This window comes from Arachis hypogaea, chromosome 16 (genome assembly GCF_003086295.3).
Source record: "Arachis hypogaea cultivar Tifrunner chromosome 16, arahy.Tifrunner.gnm2.J5K5, whole genome shotgun sequence".
NCBI lineage: Eukaryota > Viridiplantae > Streptophyta > Magnoliopsida > Fabales > Fabaceae > Arachis > Arachis hypogaea.
In genome coordinates this window covers 52,215,150-52,238,688 of record NC_092051.1, presented here as the reverse complement: position 1 = coordinate 52,238,688, position 23,539 = coordinate 52,215,150, and the positions used below count along the sequence as shown (strand labels likewise).

General features: G+C 39.4%; 1 protein-coding gene and 3 non-coding genes across 4 annotated transcripts; 3 read left to right on the top strand and 1 right to left on the bottom strand.

Moving 5' to 3' along the window:
* Nucleotides 1-204: 204 nt before the first annotated feature.
* Nucleotides 205-1,422, bottom strand: LOC140180124 (uncharacterized). The gene is made up of 2 exons (XM_072220522.1): nucleotides 829-1,422; nucleotides 205-642 (listed from the first exon to the last, which is right to left on the bottom strand). The coding sequence occupies exons 1-2, from the start codon at nucleotides 1,420-1,422 to the stop codon at nucleotides 205-207; spliced, it is 1,032 nt and encodes a 343-aa protein (XP_072076623.1).
* Nucleotides 1,423-7,089: 5,667 nt separating this feature from the next.
* LOC112762006 (small nucleolar RNA R71) lies at nucleotides 7,090-7,197 on the top strand. Its single transcript, XR_003182369.1, has one exon. It is a non-coding gene; the product is annotated as a small nucleolar RNA R71 (small nucleolar RNA).
* Nucleotides 7,198-15,073: 7,876 nt separating this feature from the next.
* Nucleotides 15,074-15,181, top strand: LOC112762005 (small nucleolar RNA R71). The gene has a single exon (XR_003182368.1). It is a non-coding gene; the product is annotated as a small nucleolar RNA R71 (small nucleolar RNA).
* Nucleotides 15,182-23,055: 7,874 nt separating this feature from the next.
* LOC112762004 (small nucleolar RNA R71) lies at nucleotides 23,056-23,163 on the top strand. The gene has a single exon (XR_003182367.1). It is a non-coding gene; the product is annotated as a small nucleolar RNA R71 (small nucleolar RNA).
* The last annotated feature ends 376 nt before the right edge of the window (nucleotides 23,164-23,539 follow it).

The following is a 23,539-nucleotide window of genomic DNA, read 5'->3' as shown; positions in this document are numbered from 1 at the left end:
TTCTATAATCAATACACATACGCCATCCTGTAACTGTTCTTGTAGGGATGAGTTCATTTTTCTCATTTTGGATCACTGTCATCCTGCCTTTCTTGGGTAAAACTTGGACGGGGCTTACCCAGGGGCTGTCTAAAATGGGATAGATAATCCCAGCCTCCCACAGTTTTGTGACTTCTTTTTGGACTACTTCCTTCATCGCTGGATTCAATCGCCTCTGTGGTTGCACCACTGGTTTGGCATCTTCCTCAAGCCTAATCTTGTGCATGTACGGGTTGGACTAATTCCTTTTAAGTCACTTATGGTCCACCCAATAGCTGTTCTATGGGTCTTCAGCACTTGAATCAGTGCTTGTTCTTCTTGCGGCCCTAAAGCAGAGCTTATGATCACTGGATAAGTGTCACCGTCTCCTAGAAACACGTATTTCAAGGATGATGGTAATGGCTTGAGCTCAAGTTTAGGAGGTCCATCCTTTACTTTAGGAGGTTTTAATGATTCCTCGTGTTCTTCTGGTGCCTCTATGTCAGGCATGTCATCCCCTAGGATGTCATCCAGTTCCTCCTCAAGTCTCTCAATTGCGTGTACCCCTTCGACCAAGGGGTCAATGATATCAATCCTCATACATTCCTCTAGGGTGTCAGGGTACTGCATAGCTTTGACAGCATTGAGTATGTATTGGTCCTCATTAACTCTCAGTGTCACTTTCCCTTTTTGCACATCAATGAGGGTTCTTCTTGTAGCCAAAAAGGGTCTCCCTAGAATGATAGAAACATTCTTGTGTTTTTCCCTATTTAACACCACAAAGTCTGTGGGGAATGCAAAGGGTCTAACCCTTACAATCATGTCTTCAACTACCCCTGATGGAAAGTTGATAGAGCCATCAGCCAGCTGAAGACAGATGCGGGTGGGCTTCACTTCTTGGATCCCAAGCTTCCTTAGTAATGATAGGGGCATCAGATTGATGCTTGCTCCAAGATCACATAAGGCTTTCCTTGTGTAACTGTCTCCGAGAGTACAGGGTATCACAAAGCTCTCAGGGTCTTGAAGTTTCTCCGGTAGGGTCCTTTGGATGACTGCACTGCATTCTTCAGTGAAAAGGACTGTCTCTACCTCTCTCCTGTCCTTCTTGTGGCTCAATATATCCTTTATAAACTTGGCATAGGAGGGTATTTGTTCAAGGGCTTCTGCGAATGGAATCTTGATCTCTAGGGTTTTAAGGTAATCCACAAACCTAGCGAATTGCTTATCCTTTTCAACTTGACGGAGTTTTTGAGGATATGACATCCTGGTCCTGTACTCAGGTGTGCTGAGCGGTGCAGGGTGAGTGTCCATGGTGCCAAACTGAGGATTACCAGCTTGCTTAGGATGGATGTTTCCTGAACTGGGACGTGTTTGGCCTTCCCTATCTGGGCGTTCAACGCCCATGCTGGTCCTTTCCAGGCATTGGATGCCCAAACAGCCCCCTTCTAGGTGTTCGACGCCTACACAGGCCACTTCTGGGTGTTAGATGCCCTCGTTGCCTCCCTCTGGGGGTTCAGCGCCCTTGCTAGTGCCAAGGGTTGCTGTGTTTTCATCTTCTAACAATTTCCCTTTCCCTTGCTGGTATGCGAAATTGTTACTCAAGTTGTGAATTATTGTTCGAAATTGATTCCCTGGCAATGGCACCAAAAACGGATGCACAGAACCATGGTCTAAACATATCTTCACAACTTCGCATAACTAACCAGCAAGTGCACTGGGTCGTCCAAGTAATACCTTACGTGAGTAAGGGTCGAATCCCACGGAGATTGTTGGTATGAAGCAAGCTATGGTCACCTTGTAAATCTCAGTCAGGCGGATATAAAATAGTTATGTAGTTTTCGAAATTAATACTAAAATAAGGATAGAAATACTTATGTAAATCATTGGTGAGAATTTCAGATAAGCGTATGGAGATGCATTCATTCCTCTGAACCTCTGCTTTCCTGCTTTCTTTATCCAATCAGTCTTACTCCTTTCTATGGCTGGCTTTGTGTAAGGATGTCACCGGTGCCAATGGCTACTTTCAATCCTCTCAGGAAAATGGTCCAAATGCTCTGTCACAGCACGGGTAATCGTCTGGAGGCATCACCCTTGTCGTTGGTTGCATCCTATTCCTCTCTGTGAAAATGGTCCGATGCACTGTCACTGCATGGCTAATCATCTTGGAGGTTCTCGATCATACTGGAATAGAATTTACTATCCTTTTGCGTCTGTCACTACGCCCAGCACTCGCGAGTTTGGAGTTCGTCACAGTCATTCAATCCCAGAGTCTTACTCGAAATACCACGGACAAGGTTTAGACTTTCCAGACTCTCATGAATGCCGCCATCAATCTAGCTTATACCACGAAGATTCTGATTAAGAGATCTAAGAGACACTCATTCAATCTAATGTAGAACGGAAGTGGTTGTCAGGCACGCGTTCATAGGAAATGATGATGATTGTCACGTTCATCACATTTAGGTTGAAGTGCGAATGAATATCTTAGAAGCGAAATAAGATGAATTAAATAGAAAACAGTAGTACTTTGCATTAATCTTTGAGGAACAGTAGAGCTCCACACCTTAATCTATGGAGTGCAGAAACTCTACCATTGAAAATACATAAATGATAATGGAGCTCATTGGTCTCGGCCCCAGAGGGGACCGGAGTAACCAAGACTAGACCAGACTAGCTACGAATACAACGATAAAAAGTTCTATTTATAATAAACTAGTCACTAGGGTTTACAGAAGTAAGTAATTGATGCATAAATCCACTTCCGGAGCCCACTTGGTGTGTACTTGGGCTGAGCTTGAAGTCTACACGTGGGGAGGTCATTCTTGGAGTTGAACGCCAGCTTTTGTGCCAGTTTGGGCGTTGAACTCCACTTTGCAACTTGTTTCTGGCGCTGGACGCCAGAATTGGGCAGAGAGCTGGCGTTGAACGCCAGTTTGCATCGTCTAAACTTGGACAAAGTATGGACTATTAGATATTCTGGAAAGCTCTGGATGTCTACTTTCCAACACAATTGGAAGCGCGCCATTTTGAGCTCTGTAGCTCCAGAAAAACCATTTTGAGTGCAGGGAGGTCAGAATCCAACAGCATCAGCAGTCCTTCTTCAACCTCTGAATCTGATTTTTGCTCAAGTCCCTCAATTTCAGCCAGAAAATATGTGAAATCACAGAAAAACACACAAACTCATAGTAAAGTCCAGAAATGTGAATTTAACACAAAAACTAATGAAAACATCCCTAAAAGTAACTAGATTCTACTAAAAACATACTAAAAACAATGCCAAAAAGCGTATAAATTATCCGCTCATCACAACACCAAACTTAAATTGTTGCTTGTCCCCAAGCAACTGAAAATCAAATAGGATAAAAAGAAGAGAATATACTATAAATTCCAAACTATCAATGAAACATAGCTCCAATCAGATGAGCGGGACTTGTAGCTTTTTGCCTCTTGAATAGTTTTGGCATCTCACTTTATCCATTGAAGTTCAGAATAATTGGCTTCTATAGAAACTCAGAGTTTAGATAGTGTTATTGACTCTCCTAGTTCAGTATGATGATTCTTGAACACAGCTATTTTATGAGTCTTGGCCGTGGCCCTAAGCACTTTGTTTTCCAGTATTACCACCGGATACATAAATGCCACAGACACATAATTGGGTGAAACTTTTCAGATTGTGACTCAACCTTGCTAAAGTCCCCAATTAGAGGTGTCCAGGGTTCTTAAGCACACTCTTCTTTTGCTTTGGACCTTGACTTTAACCGCTCAGTCTCAAGTTTTCACTTGACACCTTCACGCCACAAGCACATGGTTAGGGACAGCTCGGTTTAGCCGCTTAGGCCAGGATTTTATTCCTTTAGGCCCTCCTATCCACTGATGCTCAAAGCCTTGGGATCCTTTTTATTTACCCTTGCCTTTTGGTTTTAAGGGTTATTGGCTTTTTGCTCTTGCCTCTTGGTTTTAAGAGTTTTGGCTTTTTCTGCTTGCTTTTTCTTTTTCTTTCTATTTTTTTTCGCTATTATTTTTTTTTTCTTTGTTTTTTTCTGCAAGCTTTGTTCTTTGCTGCTTTTTCTTGCTTCAAGAATCATTTTTATGATTTTTCAGATTATCAAATAACATGTTTCCTAGTCATCATTCTTTCAAGAGCCAACATATTTAACATTCTTAAACAACAACTTCAAAAGACATATGCACTGTTCAAGCATACATTCAGAAAACAAGAAGCATTGTCACCACATTAATATAATTAAACTAAGTTCAAGGATAAATTCAAAACTCATGTACTTCATGTTCTTTTGAATTAAAACATTTTTCATTTAAGAGAGGTGATGGATTCATAGGACATTCATAACTTTAAGACAAAGTTACTAACTACTAATGATCATGTAATGAAGACACAAACATAGATAAGCACTTAACATATAGAAAACAAAAAACAGAGAAAGTAAGAACAAGGAATGAGTCCACCTTAGTGATGGTGGCGTTTCCTTCTTGAGGAACCAATGATGTCCTTGAGCTCTTCTATGTCTCTTCCTTGTCTTTGTTGCTCCTCCCTCATTGCTTTTTGATCTTCTCTTCCTTGTCTTTGTTGCTCCTCCACCAAACTTAGAATGTTGCTCGCCCTTGAGCAAAAGAAGAAAGAGTAGAAGGAGAAGAAGAAGAAGATATGGAGGAGATGGAGGGATGTGTGTATTCGGCCATATGGGTGGGATTGGGTGGAGAGCAGATGTTGAATTTTGAAGGTAGATGGGTGTATGGATGTGAGTGGTAAATGGAAAACAGAAGGGATGACCATGAATGGAAAGAGAGAGGGTGAGGTAGGTGGGGATCCTGTGGGGTCCACAGATCCTGAGATGATCCTGTGGGGTCCACAAATCCTGAGTTGTTCAAGGATTTACACCCTTGCACAAAATTAGGCATGCAAAATGCCCTTGCACGCAACTCTGGGTGTTCAGCGCCAGGTTGGTGCCCATTTTGGGCGTTCAACGCCCATTTGTTGCCCATTTCTGGCGTTGAACGGCAGAACCATGCTTGTTCTGGGCGTTCAGCGCCAGCTCCTCTCCAGGGTGCAATTCTGGCGTTCAGCGCCCAGATGATGCCCATTTTGGGCGTTCAGCGCCCAGATACTGCCCATTTTGGGCGTTCAGCGCCAGAACCATGCTCTGTTCTGGCGTTGAACGCCAGACAGGTGCTTCCTCCAGGGTGTGATTTTTCTTCCGCTGTTTTTGATTCTGTTTCTAAATTTTTCGTTTATTTTGTGACTCCACATGATCATGAACCTAAGAAAACATGAAAAACAAAAATAAAATTAGATAAATAAACATTGGGTTGCCTCCCAACAAGCGCTTCTTTAATGTCAATAGCTTGACAGTGGGCTCTCATGGAGCCTCACAGATGTGCAGAGCTTTGTTGAGACCTCCCAACACCAAACTTATTGTTTGGATATGGGGATTTGACACCAAACTTAGAGTTTGGTTGTGGCCTTCCAACACCAAACTTAGAGTTTGACTGTGGGGGCTTTGGTTGACTCTGCTTTGAGAGAAGCTTTTTCTACTTCCTCTCCATGGATGCAGAGAGAGATCCTTGAGTTGTAAACACAAGGTTGTCCTTATTTAATTGGAGGATCAATTCTCCTCTGTCCACATCAATCACAGCTCTTGCTGTGGCTAGGAAAGGTCTTCCAAGGATGATGGATTCATCCCCTTCCTTTCCAGTATCCAGGACTACGAAATCAGTAGGGATGTAAAGGCCTTCAACCTTCACTAACACGTCTTCTACTTGTCCATAAGCCTGTTTTCTTGAATTGTCTGCCATCTCTAATGAGATTTTAGCAGCTTGCACCCCATAGATTCCCAGTTTCTCTATTACAGAGAGGGGCATGAGGTTTATCCCTAAACCAAGGTCACACAGAGCCTTAAAGATCATGGTGCCTATGGTACAAGGTATTATGAACTTTCCAGGATCCTGTCTCTTCTGAGGCAATGTCAGTTGATCCAGATCACTTAGTTCATTGGTGAACAAGGGAGGTTCATCTTCCCAAGTCTCAATACCAAATAGTTTGGCATTTAGCTTCATGATTGCACCAAGAAACTTGGCAGCTTACTCTTCAGTAACATCCTCATTTTCTTCAGAAGAGGAATACTCATTAGAGCTCATGAATGGCATAAGGAGGTTCAATGGAATCTCTATGGTCTCTAGATGAGCCTAAGAGTCCTTTGGTTCCTCAGAGGGAAGCTCCTTATTGATCACTGGACGTCCTAGGAGGTCTTCTTCCTTGGGATTCACGTCCTTCTCCTCTCTTGTGGGTTCGGCCATGGTAATTAATTCAATGGCCTTGCACTCTCCTTTTGGATTCTCTTTTGTATTGCTTGGGAGAGTACTGGGAGGGATTTCAGTGACCCTTTTACTCAACTGGCCCACTTGTGCTTCCAAATTTCTAATGGAAGACCTTGTTTTATTCATGAAACTTACAGTGGCCTTGGATAGATCAGAGACTAAGTTTGCTATATTAGAGGTACTTTGTTCAGAGTTCTCTGTCTATTGCTGAGTGGATGATGGAAAAGGCTTGCTATTGCTAAACCTATTTCTTCCACCATTATTAAAGCCTTGTTGACGCCTTTGATCCTTCCATGAGAGATTTGGATGATTTCTCCATGATGGATTATAGGTGTTTCCATATGGTTCACCCATGTAATTTACCTCTGCTATTGCAGGGTTCTCAGGATCATAAGCTTCTTCTTCATAAGAAGCCTCTTGAGTACTGTTGGATGCAGCTTGCATTCCAGTCAGACTCTAATAAATCATATTGACTTGCTGAGTCAATATTTTATTCTGAGCCAGTATGGCATTCAGAGTATCAATTTCAAGAATTCCCTTCTTCATAGGCGTCCCATTACTCACAGGATTCCTCTCAGAAGTGTACATAAACTGGTTATTAGCAACCATGTCAATGAGTTCTTGAGCTTCTGCAGGCGTTTTCTTTAGGTGAATGGATCCACCTGCAGAAGTATCCAATGACATCTTTGATAGCTCAGATAAACCATCATAGAATATATCCAGGATGATCCATTCTGAAAGCATGTCAGAAGGACACTTTTTGGTCAGCTGCTTGTATCTTTCCCAAGCTTCATAGAGGGATTCACCTTCTTTCTGTCTGAAGGTTTGAACGTCCACTCTAAGCTTGCTCAGCTTTTGAGGAGGAAAGAACTTGGCTAAGAAAGCCGTGACCAGCTTATCCCAAGAGTTCAGGCTGTCTTTGGGTTGAGAGTCCAACCACACTCTAGCTCTGTCTCTTACAGGAAAAGGGAAAAGCATGAGCCTGTAGACTTCAGGATCTACTCCATTAGTTTTAACAGTATCACAGATCTGCAAGAATTCTGTTAAGAACTGAAAAGGATCTTCAGATGGAAGTCCATGAAACTTGCAGTTCTACTGCATCAGAGAAACTAGCTGAGGTTTCAGCTCAAAATTGTTTGCTCCGATGGCAGGAATGGAGATGCTTCTTCCATGTAAATTGGAATTAGGTGCAGTAAAGTCACCAAGCATTCTCCTTGCATTATTGTTGTTGGGTTCAGCTGCCATCTCCTTTACTTGTTCGAAATTTTCAATAAGGTTGTCTCTAGATTGTTGTAATTTAGCTTCTCTTAGTTTTCTCTTCAGAGTCCTTTCAGGTTCTGGATCAGCTTCAACAAGAATGCCTTTTTCTTTGTCCTTGCTCATAAGAAAGAAAAGAGAAAAGGAAAAGAAGAGGAATCCTCTATGTCACAGTAAAGAGGTTCCTTATTGTTAGTAGAATAAGAAAAGGAATAGGGGTGAAGAAAAATGAAGAATCCAAACACAAGGGTAAGGATAGGAGCAGTGAAGTGAGATGAAGAGAAGTGTTAGTAGATGAATAAATAATTAGAAGGAGATGAAGGGGAAGGATTTTAGAAAATTATTTTTGAAAAAGGGTTAGTGATTTTCGAAAATAGTTTTTAAAAAAGGTTAGTAATTTTCAAAAATTAAAATCGAAAATTAAAATAATTAGTTAATTAAAAAGAATTTTTGAAAAAGAGGGAAGATATTTTCGAAAATTAGAGAGAGAGAGTTAGTTAGGTAGTTTTGAAAAAGATAAGAAACAAACAAAAAGTTAGTTAGTTAGTTGAAACAAATTTTGAAAAGATAAGAAGTTAGGAAGTTAGAAAAGATATTTTGAAATCATTTTTTTGAAAAAGGTAAGATAAGAAGATATTTTTGAAAAGATATGATAGAAATTAGTTTTTTTTTTTGAAAAAGATTTGATTTTTAAAATCTCAATTAATGACTTGATTCACAAGAAATCACAAGACATGATTCTAGAACTTAAAGTTTGAATCTTTCTTAACAAGTAAGTAACAAACTTGAAATTTTTGAATCAAAACATTAATTGATGATGTTATTTTCGAAAATTAGGAAATAAAGATAAGAAAAAGATTTTTGAAAAATATTTTTAAAATTTTCAAAAATAACTAAAAAATTGAAAAAGGTTTGATTTTTGAAAAAGATTTTGAAAAAGATAAGATTTTCAAATTGAAAATTTGATTTGACTCATAAAAACAACTAGATTTTAAAAATTTTTGAAAAAGTCAAATCTAATTTTCGAAATTTTAAGAGAGAAAAAGGAAAACATATTTTTTTGATTTTTGAATTTTTATGATGAGAGAGAAAAACAAGAAAAATCATGCAATGCATGAAAGTTATGGATCAAAACAATGAATGCATGCAAGAATGCTAGGAATGTCAAGATGAACACCAAGAACACTATGAAGATCATGATGAACATTAAGAACACATTTTTGAAAAATTTTTAATGCAAAGAAAACATGCAAGACACCAAACTTAGAATTCTTTAATGCTTAGACACTAAGAATTCAAGAATGCATATGAAAAACAAGAAAAGACACAAAACATGCAAATACAAAGATCAAACAAGAAGACTTACCAAGAACAACTTGAAGATCATGAAGAACACTATGAATGCATTAAAATTTTCAAAAAATGCAAGATGAGTATGCAATTGACACCAAACTTATAACATGACTCAAGACTCAAACAAGAAACACAAAAAATATTTTTGATTTTTTTGATTTTCTAATTTTTTTTGTATTTTCTTTTAATTTTTTTCGAAAATCATTTTGAAAAAGAAAAATAAGGATTCCAATATTTTTAATATGAATTCCAGGAATCTTATGCTCTTTAGTCTAAAGCTCCAATCAAAGGGTCAGGCATGGCTTAATAGCCAGCCAAGCTTTAGCATGTAATCCAGACATGACACGCCTGACATTCCCTACATACATGGCTTTACAGCCAGCCAGGCTTCAACATGCTTCATGAAACACTAGAATTCATTCTTAAAAATTCTGAAGAAAAATATATTTTTGAAAACATTTTTATTTTAAGAATTTTTTTCGAAAACAAAGGAGAAATTTTTGAAAAATTTTTGAAAATTTTTTGAAAACAAAACAAAAAGAAAATTACCTAATCTGAGCAACAAGATGAACCGTCAGTTGTACAAACTCGAACAATCCCCGGCAATGGCACCAAAAACTTGGTATGCGAAATTGTTACTCAGGTTGTGAATTATTGTTCGAAATTGATTCCCTGGCAATGGCACCAAAAACGGATGCACAGAACCATGGTCTAAACATATCTTCACAACTTCGCATAACTAACCAGCAAGTGCACTGGGTCGTCCAAGTAATACCTTACGTGAGTAAGGGTCGAATCCCACGAAGATTGTTGGTATGAAGCAAGCTATGGTCACCTTGTAAATCTCAGTCAGGCGGATATAAAATAGTTATGTAGTTTTCGAAATTAATGCTAAAATAAGGATAGAAATACTTATGTAAATCATTGGTGAGAATTTCAGATAAGCGTATGGAGATGCATTCATTCCTCTGAACCTCTGCTTTCCTGCTGTCTTTATCCAATCAGTCTTACTCCTTTCTATGGCTGGCTTTGTGTAAGGATGTCACCGGTGCCAATGGCTACTTTCAATCCTCTCGGGAAAATGGTCCAAATGCTCTGTTACAGCACGGCTAATCGTCTGGAGGCATCACCCTTGTCGTTGGTTGCATCCTATTCCTCTCTGTGAAAATGGTCCGATGCGCTGTCACTGCATGGCTAATCATCTTGGAGGTTCTCGATCATACTGGAATAGAATTTACTATCCTTTTGTGTCTGTCACTACGCCCAGCACTCGCGAGTTTGGAGTTCGTCATAGTCATTCAATCCCAGAGTCCTACTCGGAATACCACGGACAAGGTTTAGACTTTCCGGACTCTCATGAATGCCGCCATCAATCTAGCTTATACCACGAAGATTCTGATTAAGAGATCTAAGAGACACTCATTCAATCTAATGTAGAACGGAAGTGGTTGTCAGGCACGCGTTCATAGGGAATGATGATGATTGTCACGTTCATCACATTCAGGTTGAAGTACGAATGAATATCTTAGAAGCGAAATAAGATGAATTGAATAGAAAACAGTAGTACTTTGCATTAATCTTTGAGGAATAGCAGAGCTCCACACCTTAATCTATGGAGTGCAGAAACTCTACCGTTGAAAATACATAAGTGATAATGGAGTTCATTGGTCTCGGCCCCAGAGGGGAACCGGAGTAACCAAGATTAGACCAGACTAGCTACGAATACAATGATAAAAAGTTCTATTTATAATAAACTAGTCACTAGGGTTTACAGAAGTAAGTAATTGATGCATAAATCCACTTCCGGGGCCCACTTGGTGTGTCCTTGGGCTGAGCTTGAAGTCTACACGTGGAGAGGTCATTCTTGGAGTTGAACGCCAGCTTTTGTGCCAGTTTGGGCGTTGAACTCCACTTTGCAACTTGTTTCTGGCGCTGGACGCCAGAATTGGGCAGAGAGCTGGCGTTGAACGCCAGTTTGCATCGTCTAAACTTGGACAAAGTATGGACTATTAGATATTCTGGAAAGCCCTGGATGTCTACTTTCCAACACAATTGGAAGCGCGCCATTTTGAGCTCTGTAGCTCCAGAAAAACCATTTTGAGTGCAGGGAGGTCAGAATCCAACAGCATCAGCAGTCCTTCTTCAACCTCTGAATCTGATTTTTGCTCAAGTCCCTCAATTTCAGCCAGAAAATATGTGAAATCACAGAAAAACACACAAACTCATAGTAAAGTCCAGAAATGTGAATTTAACACAAAAACTAATGAAAACATCCCTAAAAGTAACTAGATTCTACTAAAAACATACTAAAAACAATGCCAAAAAGCGTATAAATTATCCGCTCATCACAACACCAAACTTAAATTGTTGCTTGTCCCCAAGCAACTGAAAATCAAATAGGATAAAAAGAAGAGAATATACTATAAATTCTAAACTATCAATGAAACATAGCTCCAATCAGATGAGCGGGACTTGTAGCTTTTTGCCTCTTGAATAGTTTTGGCATCTCACTTTATCCATTGAAGTTCAGAATAATTGGCTTCTATAGAAACTCAGAGTTTAGATAGTGTTATTGACTCTCCTAGTTCAGTATGATGATTCTTGAACACAGCTATTTTATGAGTCTTGGCCGTGGCCCTAAGCACTTTGTTTTCCAGTATTACCACCGGATACATAAATGCCACAGACACATAATTGGGTGAAACTTTTCAGATTGTGACTCAACCTTGCTAAAGTCCCCAATTAGAGGTGTCCAGGGTTCTTAAGCACACTCTTCTTTTGCTTTGGACCTTGACTTTAACCGCTCAGTCTCAAGTTTTCACTTGACACCTTCACGCCACAAGCACATGGTTAGGGACAGCTCGGTTTAGCCGCTTAGGCCAGGATTTTATTCCTTTAGGCCCTCCTATCCACTGATGCTCAAAGCCTTGGGATCCTTTTTATTTACCCTTGCCTTTTGGTTTTAAGAGTTATTGGCTTTTTGCTCTTGCCTCTTGGTTTTAAGAGTTTTGGCTTTTTCTGCTTGCTTTTTCTTTTTCTTTCTATTTTTTTTCGCTATTATTTTTTTTTCTTTGTTTTTTTCTGCAAGCTTTGTTCTTTGCTGCTTTTTCTTGCTTCAAGAATCATTTTTATGATTTTTCAGATTATCAAATAACATGTTTCCTAGTCATCATTCTTTCAAGAGCCAACATATTTAACATTCTTAAACAACAACTTCAAAAGACATATGCACTGTTCAAGCATACATTCAGAAAACAAGAAGCATTGTCACCACATTAATATAATTAAACTAAGTTCAAGGATAAATTCAAAACTCATGTACTTCATGTTCTTTTGAATTAAAACATTTTTCATTTAAGAGAGGTGATGGATTCATAGGACATTCATAACTTTAAGACAAAGTTACTAACTACTAATGATCATGTAATGAAGACACAAACATAGATAAGCACTTAACATATAGAAAACAAAAAACAGAGAAAGTAAGAACAAGGAATGAGTCCACCTTAGTGATGGTGGTGCTTCCTTCTTGAGGAACCAATGATGTCCTTGAGCTCTTCTATGTCTCTTCCTTGTCTTTGTTGCTCCTCCCTCATTGCTTTTTGATCTTCTCTTCCTTGTCTTTGTTGCTCCTCCACCAAACTTAGAATGTTGCTCGCCCTTGAGCAAAAGAAGAAAGAGTAGAAGGAGAAGAAGAAGAAGATATGGAGGAGATGGAGGGATGTGTGTATTCGGCCATATGGGTGGGATTGGGTGGAGAGAAGATGTTGAATTTTGAAGGTAGATGGGTGTATGGATGTGAGTGGTAAATGGAAAACAGAAGGGATGACCATGAATGGAAAGAGAGAGGGTGAGGTAGGTGGGGATCCTGTGGGGTCCACAGATCCTGAGATGATCCTGTGGGGTCCACAAATCCTGAGTTGTTCAAGGATTTACACCCTTGCACAAAATTAGGCATGCAAAATGCCCTTGCACGCAACTTTGGGTGTTCAGCGCCAGGTTGGTGCCCATTTTGGGCGTTCAACGCCCATTTGTTGCCCATTTCTGGCGTTGAACGCCAGAACCATGCTTGTTCTGGGCGTTCAGCGCCAGCTCCTCTCCAGGGTGCAATTCTGGCGTTCAGCGCCCAGATGATGCCCATTTTGGGCATTCAGCGCCCAGATACTGCCCATTTTGGGCGTTCAGCGCCAGAACCATGCTCTGTTCTGGCGTTGAACGCCAGACAGGTGCTTCCTCCAGGGTGTGATTTTTCTTCCGCTGTTTTTGATTCTGTTTCTAAATTTTTCGTTTATTTTGTGACTCCACATGATCATGAACCTAAGAAAACATGAAAAACAAAAATAAAATTAGATAAATAAACATTGGGTTGCCTCCCAACAAGCGCTTCTTTAATGTCAATAGCTTGACAGTGGGCTCTCATGGAGCCTCACAGATGTGCAGAGCTTTGTTGAGACCTCCCAACACCAAACTTATTGTTTGGATATGGGGATTTGACACCAAACTTAGAGTTTGGTTGTGGCCTTCCAACACCAAACTTAGAGTTTGACTGTGGGGGCTTTGGTTGACTCTGCTTTGAGAGAAGCTTTTTCTACTTCCTCTCCATGGATGCAGAGAGAGATCCTTGAGTTGTAAACACAAGGTTGTCCTTATTTAATTGGAGGATCAATTCTCCTCTGTCCACATCAATCACAGCTCTTGCTGTGGCTAGGAAAGGTCTTCCAAGGATGATGGATTCATCCCCTTCCTTTCCAGTATCCAGGACTACGAAATCAGTAGGGATGTAAAGGCCTTCAACCTTCACTAACACGTCTTCTACTTGTCCATAAGCCTGTTTTCTTGAATTGTCTGCCATCTCTAATGAGATTTTAGCAGCTTGCACCCCATAGATTCCCAGTTTCTCTATTACAGAGAGGGGCATGAGGTTTATCCCTAAACCAAGGTCACACAGAGCCTTAAAGATCATGGTGCCTATGGTACAAGGTATTATGAACTTTCCAGGATCCTGTCTCTTCTGAGGCAATGTCAGTTGATCCAGATCACTTAGTTCATTGGTGAACAAGGGAGGTTCATCTTCCCAAGTCTCAATACCAAATAGTTTGGCATTTAGCTTCATGATTGCACCAAGAAACTTGGCAGCTTACTCTTCAGTAACATCCTCATTTTCTTCAGAAGAGGAATACTCATTAGAGCTCATGAATGGCATAAGGAGGTTCAATGGAATCTCTATGGTCTCTAGATGAGCCTAAGAGTCCTTTGGTTCCTCAGAGGGAAGCTCCTTATTGATCACTGGACGTCCTAGGAGGTCTTCTTCCTTGGGATTCACGTCCTTCTCCTCTCTTGTGGGTTCGGCCATGGTAATTAATTCAATGGCCTTGCACTCTCCTTTTGGATTCTCTTTTGTATTGCTTGGGAGAGTACTGGGAGGGATTTCAGTGACCCTTTTACTCAACTGGCCCACTTGTGCTTCCAAATTTCTAATGGAAGACCTTGTTTTATTCATGAAACTTACAGTGGCCTTGGATAGATCAGAGACTAAGTTTGCTATATTAGAGGTACTTTGTTCAGAGTTCTCTGTCTATTGCTGAGTGGATGATGGAAAAGGCTTGCTATTGCTAAACCTATTTCTTCCACCATTATTAAAGCCTTGTTGACGCCTTTGATCCTTCCATGAGAGATTTGGATGATTTCTCCATGATGGATTATAGGTGTTTCCATATGGTTCACCCATGTAATTTACCTCTGCTATTGCAGGGTTCTCAGGATCATAAGCTTCTTCTTCATAAGAAGCCTCTTGAGTACTGTTGGATGCAGCTTGCATTCCAGTCAGACTCTAATAAATCATATTGACTTGCTGAGTCAATATTTTATTCTGAGCCAGTATGGCATTCAGAGTATCAATTTCAAGAATTCCCTTCTTCATAGGCGTCCCATTACTCACAGGATTCCTCTCAGAAGTGTACATAAACTGGTTATTAGCAACCATGTCAATGAGTTCTTGAGCTTCTGCAGGCGTTTTCTTTAGGTGAATGGATCCACCTGCAGAAGTATCCAATGACATCTTTGATAGCTCAGATAAACCATCATAGAATATATCCAGGATGATCCATTCTGAAAGCATGTCAGAAGGACACTTTTTGGTCAGCTGCTTGTATCTTTCCCAAGCTTCATAGAGGGATTCACCTTCTTTCTGTCTGAAGGTTTGAACGTCCACTCTAAGCTTGCTCAGCTTTTGAGGAGGAAAGAACTTGGCTAAGAAAGCCGTGACCAGCTTATCCCAAGAGTTCAGGCTGTCTTTGGGTTGAGAGTCCAACCACACTCTAGCTCTGTCTCTTACAGGAAAAGGGAAAAGCATGAGCCTGTAGACTTCAGGATCTACTCCATTAGTTTTAACAGTATCACAGATCTGCAAGAATTCTGTTAAGAACTGAAAAGGATCTTCAGATGGAAGTCCATGAAACTTGCAGTTCTACTGCATCAGAGAAACTAGCTGAGGTTTCAGCTCAAAATTGTTTGCTCCGATGGCAGGAATGGAGATGCTTCTTCCATGTAAATTGGAATTAGGTGCAGTAAAGTCACCAAGCATTCTCCTTGCATTATTGTTGTTGGGTTCAGCTGCCATCTCCTTTACTTGTTCGAAATTTTCAATAAGGTTGTCTCTAGATTGTTGTAATTTAGCTTCTCTTAGTTTTCTCTTCAGAGTCCTTTCAGGTTCTGGATCAGCTTCAACAAGAATGCCTTTTTCTTTGTCCTTGCTCATAAGAAAGAAAAGAGAAAAGGAAAAGAAGAGGAATCCTCTATGTCACAGTAAAGAGGTTCCTTATTGTTAGTAGAATAAGAAAAGGAATAGGGGTGAAGAAAAATGAAGAATCCAAACACAAGGGTAAGGATAGGAGCAGTGAAGTGAGATGAAGAGAAGTGTTAGTAGATGAATAAATAATTAGAAGGAGATGAAGGGGAAGGATTTTAGAAAATTATTTTTGAAAAAGGGTTAGTGATTTTCGAAAATAGTTTTTAAAAAAGGTTAGTAATTTTCAAAAATTAAAATCGAAAATTAAAATAATTAGTTAATTAAAAAGAATTTTTGAAAAAGAGGGAAGATATTTTCGAAAATTAGAGAGAGAGAGTTAGTTAGGTAGTTTTGAAAAAGATAAGAAACAAACAAAAAGTTAGTTAGTTAGTTGAAACAAATTTTGAAAAGATAAGAAGTTAGGAAGTTAGAAAAGATATTTTGAAATCATTTTTTTGAAAAAGGTAAGATAAGAAGATATTTTTGAAAAGATATGATAGAAATTAGTTTTTTTTTTTGAAAAAGATTTGATTTTTAAAATCTCAATTAATGACTTGATTCACAAGAAATCACAAGACATGATTCTAGAACTTAAAGTTTGAATCTTTCTTAACAAGTAAGTAACAAACTTGAAATTTTTGAATCAAAACATTAATTGATGATGTTATTTTCGAAAATTAGGAAATAAAGATAAGAAAAAGATTTTTGAAAAATATTTTTAAAATTTTCAAAAATAACTAAAAAATTGAAAAAGGTTTGATTTTTGAAAAAGATTTTGAAAAAGATAAGATTTTCAAATTGAAAATTTGATTTGACTCATAAAAACAACTAGATTTTAAAAATTTTTGAAAAAGTCAAATCTAATTTTCGAAATTTTAAGAGAGAAAAAGGAAAACATATTTTTTTGATTTTTGAATTTTTATGATGAGAGAGAAAAACAAGAAAAATCATGCAATGCATGAAAGTTATGGATCAAAACAATGAATGCATGCAAGAATGCTATGAATGTCAAGATGAACACCAAGAACACTATGAAGATCATGATGAACATTAAGAACACATTTTTGAAAAATTTTTAATGCAAAGAAAACATGCAAGACACCAAACTTAGAATTCTTTAATGCTTAGACACTAAGAATTCAAGAATGCATATGAAAAACAAGAAAAGACACAAAACATGCAAATACAAAGATCAAACAAGAAGACTTACCAAGAACAACTTGAAGATCATGAAGAACACTATGAATGCATTAAAATTTTCAAAAAATGCAAGATGAGTATGCAATTGACACCAAACTTATAACATGACTCAAGACTCAAACAAGAAACACAAAAAATATTTTTGATTTTTTTGATTTTCTAATTTTTTTTGTATTTTCTTTTAATTTTTTTCGAAAATCATTTTGAAAAAGAAAAATAAGGATTCCAATATTTTTAATATGAATTCCAGGAATCTTATGCTCTTTAGTCTAAAGCTCCAATCAAAGGGTCAGGCATGGCTTAATAGCCAGCCAAGCTTTAGCATGTAATCCAGACATGACACGCCTGACATTCCCTACATACATGGCTTTACAGCCAGCCAGGCTTCAACATGCTTCATGAAACACTAGAATTCATTCTTAAAAATTCTGAAGAAAAATATATTTTTGAAAACATTTTTATTTTAAGAATTTTTTTCGAAAACAAAGGAGAAATTTTTGAAAAATTTTGAAAATTTTTTGAAAACAAAACAAAAAGAAAATTACCTAATCTGAGCAACAAGATGAACCGTCAGTTGTACAAACTCGAACAATCCCCGGCAATGGCACCAAAAACTTGGTATGCGAAATTGTTACTCAGGTTGTGAATTATTGTTCGAAATTGATTCCCTGGCAATGGCACCAAAAACGGATGCACAGAACCATGGTCTAAACATATCTTCACAACTTCGCATAACTAACCAGCAAGTGCACTGGGTCGTCCAAGTAATACCTTACGTGAGTAAGGGTCGAATCCCACGAAGATTGTTGGTATGAAGCAAGCTATGGTCACCTTGTAAATCTCAGTCAGGCGGATATAAAATAGTTATGTAGTTTTCGAAATTAATGCTAAAATAAGGATAGAAATACTTATGTAAATCATTGGTGAGAATTTCAGATAAGCGTATGGAGATGCATTCATTCCTCTGAACCTCTGCTTTCCTGCTGTCTTTATCCAATCAGTCTTACTCCTTTCTATGGCTGGCTTTGTGTAAGGATGTCACCGGTGCCAATGGCTACTTTCAATCCTCTCGGGAAAATGGTCCAAATGCTCTGTTACAGCACGGCTAATCGTCTGGAGGCATCACCCTTGTCGTTGGTTGCATCCTATTCCTCTCTGTGAAAATGGTCCGATGCGCTGTCACTGCATGGCTAATCATCTTGGAGGTTCTCGATCATACTGGAATAGAATTTACTATCCTTTTGTGTCTGTCACTACGCCCAGCACTCGCGAGTTTGGAGTTCGTCATAGTCATTCAATCCCAGAGTCCTACTCGGAATACCACGGACAAGGTTTAGACTTTCCGGACTCTCATGAATGCCGCCATCAATCTAGCTTATACCACGAAGATTCTGATTAAGAGATCTAAGAGACACTCATTCAATCTAATGTAGAACGGAAGTGGTTGTCAGGCACGCGTTCATAGGGAATGATGATGATTGTCACGTTCATCACATTCAGGTTGAAGTACGAATGAATATCTTAGAAGCGAAATAAGATGAATTGAATAGAAAACAGTAGTACTTTGCATTAATCTTTGAGGAATAGCAGAGCTCCACACCTTAATCTATGGAGTGCAGAAACTCTACCGTTGAAAATACATAAGTGATAATGGAGTTCATTGGTCTCGGCCCCAGAGGGGAACCGGAGTAACCAAGATTAGACCAGACTAGCTACGAATACAATGATAAAAAGTTCTATTTATAATAAACTAGTCACTAGGGTTTACAGAAGTAAGTAATTGATGCATAAATCCACTTCCGGGGCCCACTTGGTGTGTCCTTGGGCTGAGCTTGAAGTCTACACGTGGAGAGGTCATTCTTGGAGTTGAACGCCAGCTTTTGTGCCAGTTTGGGCGTTGAACTCCACTTTGCAACTTGTTTCTGGCGCTGGACGCCAGAATTGGGCAGAGAGCTGGCGTTGAACGCCAGTTTGCATCGTCTAAACTTGGACAAAGTATGGACTATTAGATATTCTGGAAAGCCCTGGATGTCTACTTTCCAACACAATTGGAAGCGCGCCATTTTGAGCTCTGTAGCTCCAGAAAAACCATTTTGAGTGCAGGGAGGTCAGAATCCAACAGCATCAGCAGTCCTTCTTCAACCTCTGAATCTGATTTTTGCTCAAGTCCCTCAATTTCAGCCAGAAAATATGTGAAATCACAGAAAAACACACAAACTCATAGTAAAGTCCAGAAATGTGAATTTAACACAAAAACTAATGAAAACATCCCTAAAAGTAACTAGATTCTACTAAAAACATACTAAAAACAATGCCAAAAAGCGTATAAATTATCCGCTCATCACAACACCAAACTTAAATTGTTGCTTGTCCCCAAGCAACTGAAAATCAAATAGGATAAAAAGAAGAGAATATACTATAAATTCTAAACTATCAATGAAACATAGCTCCAATCAGATGAGCGGGACTTGTAGCTTTTTGCCTCTTGAATAGTTTTGGCATCTCACTTTATCCATTGAAGTTCAGAATAATTGGCTTCTATAGAAACTCAGAGTTTAGATAGTGTTATTGACTCTCCTAGTTCAGTATGATGATTCTTGAACACAGCTATTTTATGAGTCTTGGCCGTGGCCCTAAGCACTTTGTTTTCCAGTATTACCACCGGATACATAAATGCCACAGACACATAATTGGGTGAAACTTTTCAGATTGTGACTCAACCTTGCTAAAGTCCCCAATTAGAGGTGTCCAGGGTTCTTAAGCACACTCTTCTTTTGCTTTGGACCTTGACTTTAACCGCTCAGTCTCAAGTTTTCACTTGACACCTTCACGCCACAAGCACATGGTTAGGGACAGCTCGGTTTAGCCGCTTAGGCCAGGATTTTATTCCTTTAGGCCCTCCTATCCACTGATGCTCAAAGCCTTGGGATCCTTTTTATTTACCCTTGCCTTTTGGTTTTAAGGGTTATTGGCTTTTTGCTCTTGCCTCTTGGTTTTAAGAGTTTTGGCTTTTTCTGCTTGCTTTTTCTTTTTCTTTCTATTTTTTTTCGCTATTATTTTTTTTCTTTGTTTTTTTCTGCAAGCTTTGTTCTTTGCTGCTTTTTCTTGCTTCAAGAATCATTTTTATGATTTTTCAGATTATCAAATAACATGTTTCCTAGTCATCATTCTTTCAAGAGCCAACATATTTAACATTCTTAAACAACAACTTCAAAAGACATATGCACTGTTCAAGCATACATTCAGAAAACAAGAAGCATTGTCACCACATTAATATAATTAAACTAAGTTCAAGGATAAATTCAAAACTCATGTACTTCATGTTCTTTTGAATTAAAACATTTTTCATTTAAGAGAGGTGATGGATTCATAGGACATTCATAACTTTAAGACAAAGTTACTAACTACTAATGATCATGTAATGAAGACACAAACATAGATAAGCACTTAACATATAGAAAACAAAAAACAGAGAAAGTAAGAACAAGGAATGAGTCCACCTTAGTGATGGTGGTGCTTCCTTCTTGAGGAACCAATGATGTCCTTGAGCTCTTCTATGTCTCTTCCTTGTCTTTGTTGCTCCTCCCTCATTGCTTTTTGATCTTCTCTTCCTTGTCTTTGTTGCTCCTCCACCAAACTTAGAATGTTGCTCGCCCTTGAGCAAAAGAAGAAAGAGTAGAAGGAGAAGAAGAAGAAGATATGGAGGAGATGGAGGGATGTGTGTATTCGGCCATATGGGTGGGATTGGGTGGAGAGAAGATGTTGAATTTTGAAGGTAGATGGGTGTATGGATGTGAGTGGTAAATGGAAAACAGAAGGGATGACCATGAATGGAAAGAGAGAGGGTGAGGTAGGTGGGGATCCTGTGGGGTCCACAGATCCTGAGATGATCCTGTGGGGTCCACAAATCCTGAGTTGTTCAAGGATTTACACCCTTGCACAAAATTAGGCATGCAAAATGCCCTTGCACGCAACTTTGGGTGTTCAGCGCCAGGTTGGTGCCCATTTTGGGCGTTCAACGCCCATTTGTTGCCCATTTCTGGCGTTGAACGCCAGAACCATGCTTGTTCTGGGCGTTCAGCGCCAGCTCCTCTCCAGGGTGCAATTCTGGCGTTCAGCGCCCAGATGATGCCCATTTTGGGCATTCAGCGCCCAGATACTGCCCATTTTGGGCGTTCAGCGCCAGAACCATGCTCTGTTCTGGCGTTGAACGCCAGACAGGTGCTTCCTCCAGGGTGTGATTTTTCTTCCGCTGTTTTTGATTCTGTTTCTAAATTTTTCGTTTATTTTGTGACTCCACATGATCATGAACCTAAGAAAACATGAAAAACAAAAATAAAATTAGATAAATAAACATTGGGTTGCCTCCCAACAAGCGCTTCTTTAATGTCAATAGCTTGACAGTGGGCTCTCATGGAGCCTCACAGATGTGCAGAGCTTTGTTGAGACCTCCCAACACCAAACTTATTGTTTGGATATGGGGATTTGACACCAAACTTAGAGTTTGGTTGTGGCCTTCCAACACCAAACTTAGAGTTTGACTGTGGGGGCTTTGGTTGACTCTGCTTTGAGAGAAGCTTTTTCTACTTCCTCTCCATGGATGCAGAGAGAGATCCTTGAGTTGTAAACACAAGGTTGTCCTTATTTAATTGGAGGATCAATTCTCCTCTGTCCACATCAATCACAGCTCTTGCTGTGGCTAGGAAAGGTCTTCCAAGGATGATGGATTCATCCCCTTCCTTTCCAGTATCCAGGACTACGAAATCAGTAGGGATGTAAAGGCCTTCAACCTTCACTAACACGTCTTCTACTTGTCCATAAGCCTGTTTTCTTGAATTGTCTGCCATCTCTAATGAGATTTTAGCAGCTTGCACCCCATAGATTCCCAGTTTCTCTATTACAGAGAGGGGCATGAGGTTTATCCCTAAACCAAGGTCACACAGAGCCTTAAAGATCATGGTGCCTATGGTACAAGGTATTATGAACTTTCCAGGATCCTGTCTCTTCTGAGGCAATGTCAGTTGATCCAGATCACTTAGTTCATTGGTGAACAAGGGAGGTTCATCTTCCCAAGTCTCAATACCAAATAGTTTGGCATTTAGCTTCATGATTGCACCAAGGAACTTGGCAGCTTACTCTTCAGTAACATCCTCATTTTCTTCAGAAGAGGAATACTCATCAGAGCTCATGAATGGCATAAGGAGGTTCAATGGAATCTCTATGGTCTCTAGATGAGCCTAAGAGTCATTTGGTTCCTCAGAGGGAAGCTCCTTATTGATCACTGGACGTCCTAGGAGGTCTTCTTCCTTGGGATTCACGTCCTTCTCCTCTCTTGTGGGTTCGGCCATGGTAATTAATTTAATGGCCTTGCACTCTCCTTTTGGATTCTCTTTTGTATTGCTTGGGAGAGTACTGGGAGGGATTTCAGTGACCCTTTTACTCAACTGGCCCACTTGTGCTTCCAAATTTCTAATGGAAGACCTTGTTTTATTCATGAAACTTACAGTGGCCTTGGATAGATCAGAGACTAAGTTTGCTATATTAGAGGTACTTTGTTCAGAGTTCTCTGTCTATTGCTGAGTGGATGATGGAAAAGGCTTGCTATTGCTAAACCTATTTCTTCCACCATTATTAAAGCCTTGTTGACGCCTTTGATCCTTCCATGAGAGATTTGGATGATTTCTCCATGATGGATTATAGGTGTTTCCATATGGTTCACCCATGTAATTTACCTCTGCTATTGCAGGGTTCTCAGGATCATAAGCTTCTTCTTCATAAGAAGCCTCTTGAGTACTGTTGGATGCAGCTTGCATTCCAGTCAGACTCTAATAAATCATATTGACTTGCTGAGTCAATATTTTATTCTGAGCCAGTATGGCATTCAGAGTATCAATTTCAAGAACTCCCTTCTTCATAGGCGTCCCATTACTCACAGGATTCCTCTCAGAAGTGTACATAAACTGGTTATTAGCAACCATGTCAATGAGTTCTTGAGCTTCTGCAGGCGTTTTCTTTAGGTGAATGGATCCACCTGCAGAAGTATCCAATGACATCTTTGATAGCTCAGATAAACCATCATAGAATATATCCAGGATGATCCATTCTGAAAGCATGTCAGAAGGACACTTTTTGGTCAGCTGCTTGTATCTTTCCCAAGCTTCATAGAGGGATTCACCTTCTTTCTGTCTGAAGGTTTGAACGTCCACTCTAAGCTTGCTCAGCTTTTGAGGAGGAAAGAACTTGGCTAAGAAAGCCGTGACCAGCTTATCCCAAGAGTTCAGGCTGTCTTTGGGTTGAGAGTCCAACCACACTCTAGCTCTGTCTCTTACAGCAAAAGGGAAAAGCATGAGCCTGTAGACTTCAGGATCTACTCCATTAGTTTTAACAGTATCACAGATCTGCAAGAATTCTGTTAAGAACTGAAAAGGATCTTCAGATGGAAGTCCATGAAACTTGCAGTTCTACTGCATCAGAGAAACTAGCTGAGGTTTCAGCTCAAAATTGTTTGCTCCGATGGCAGGAATGGAGATGCTTCTTCCATGTAAATTGGAATTAGGTGCAGTAAAGTCACCAAGCATTCTCCTTGCATTA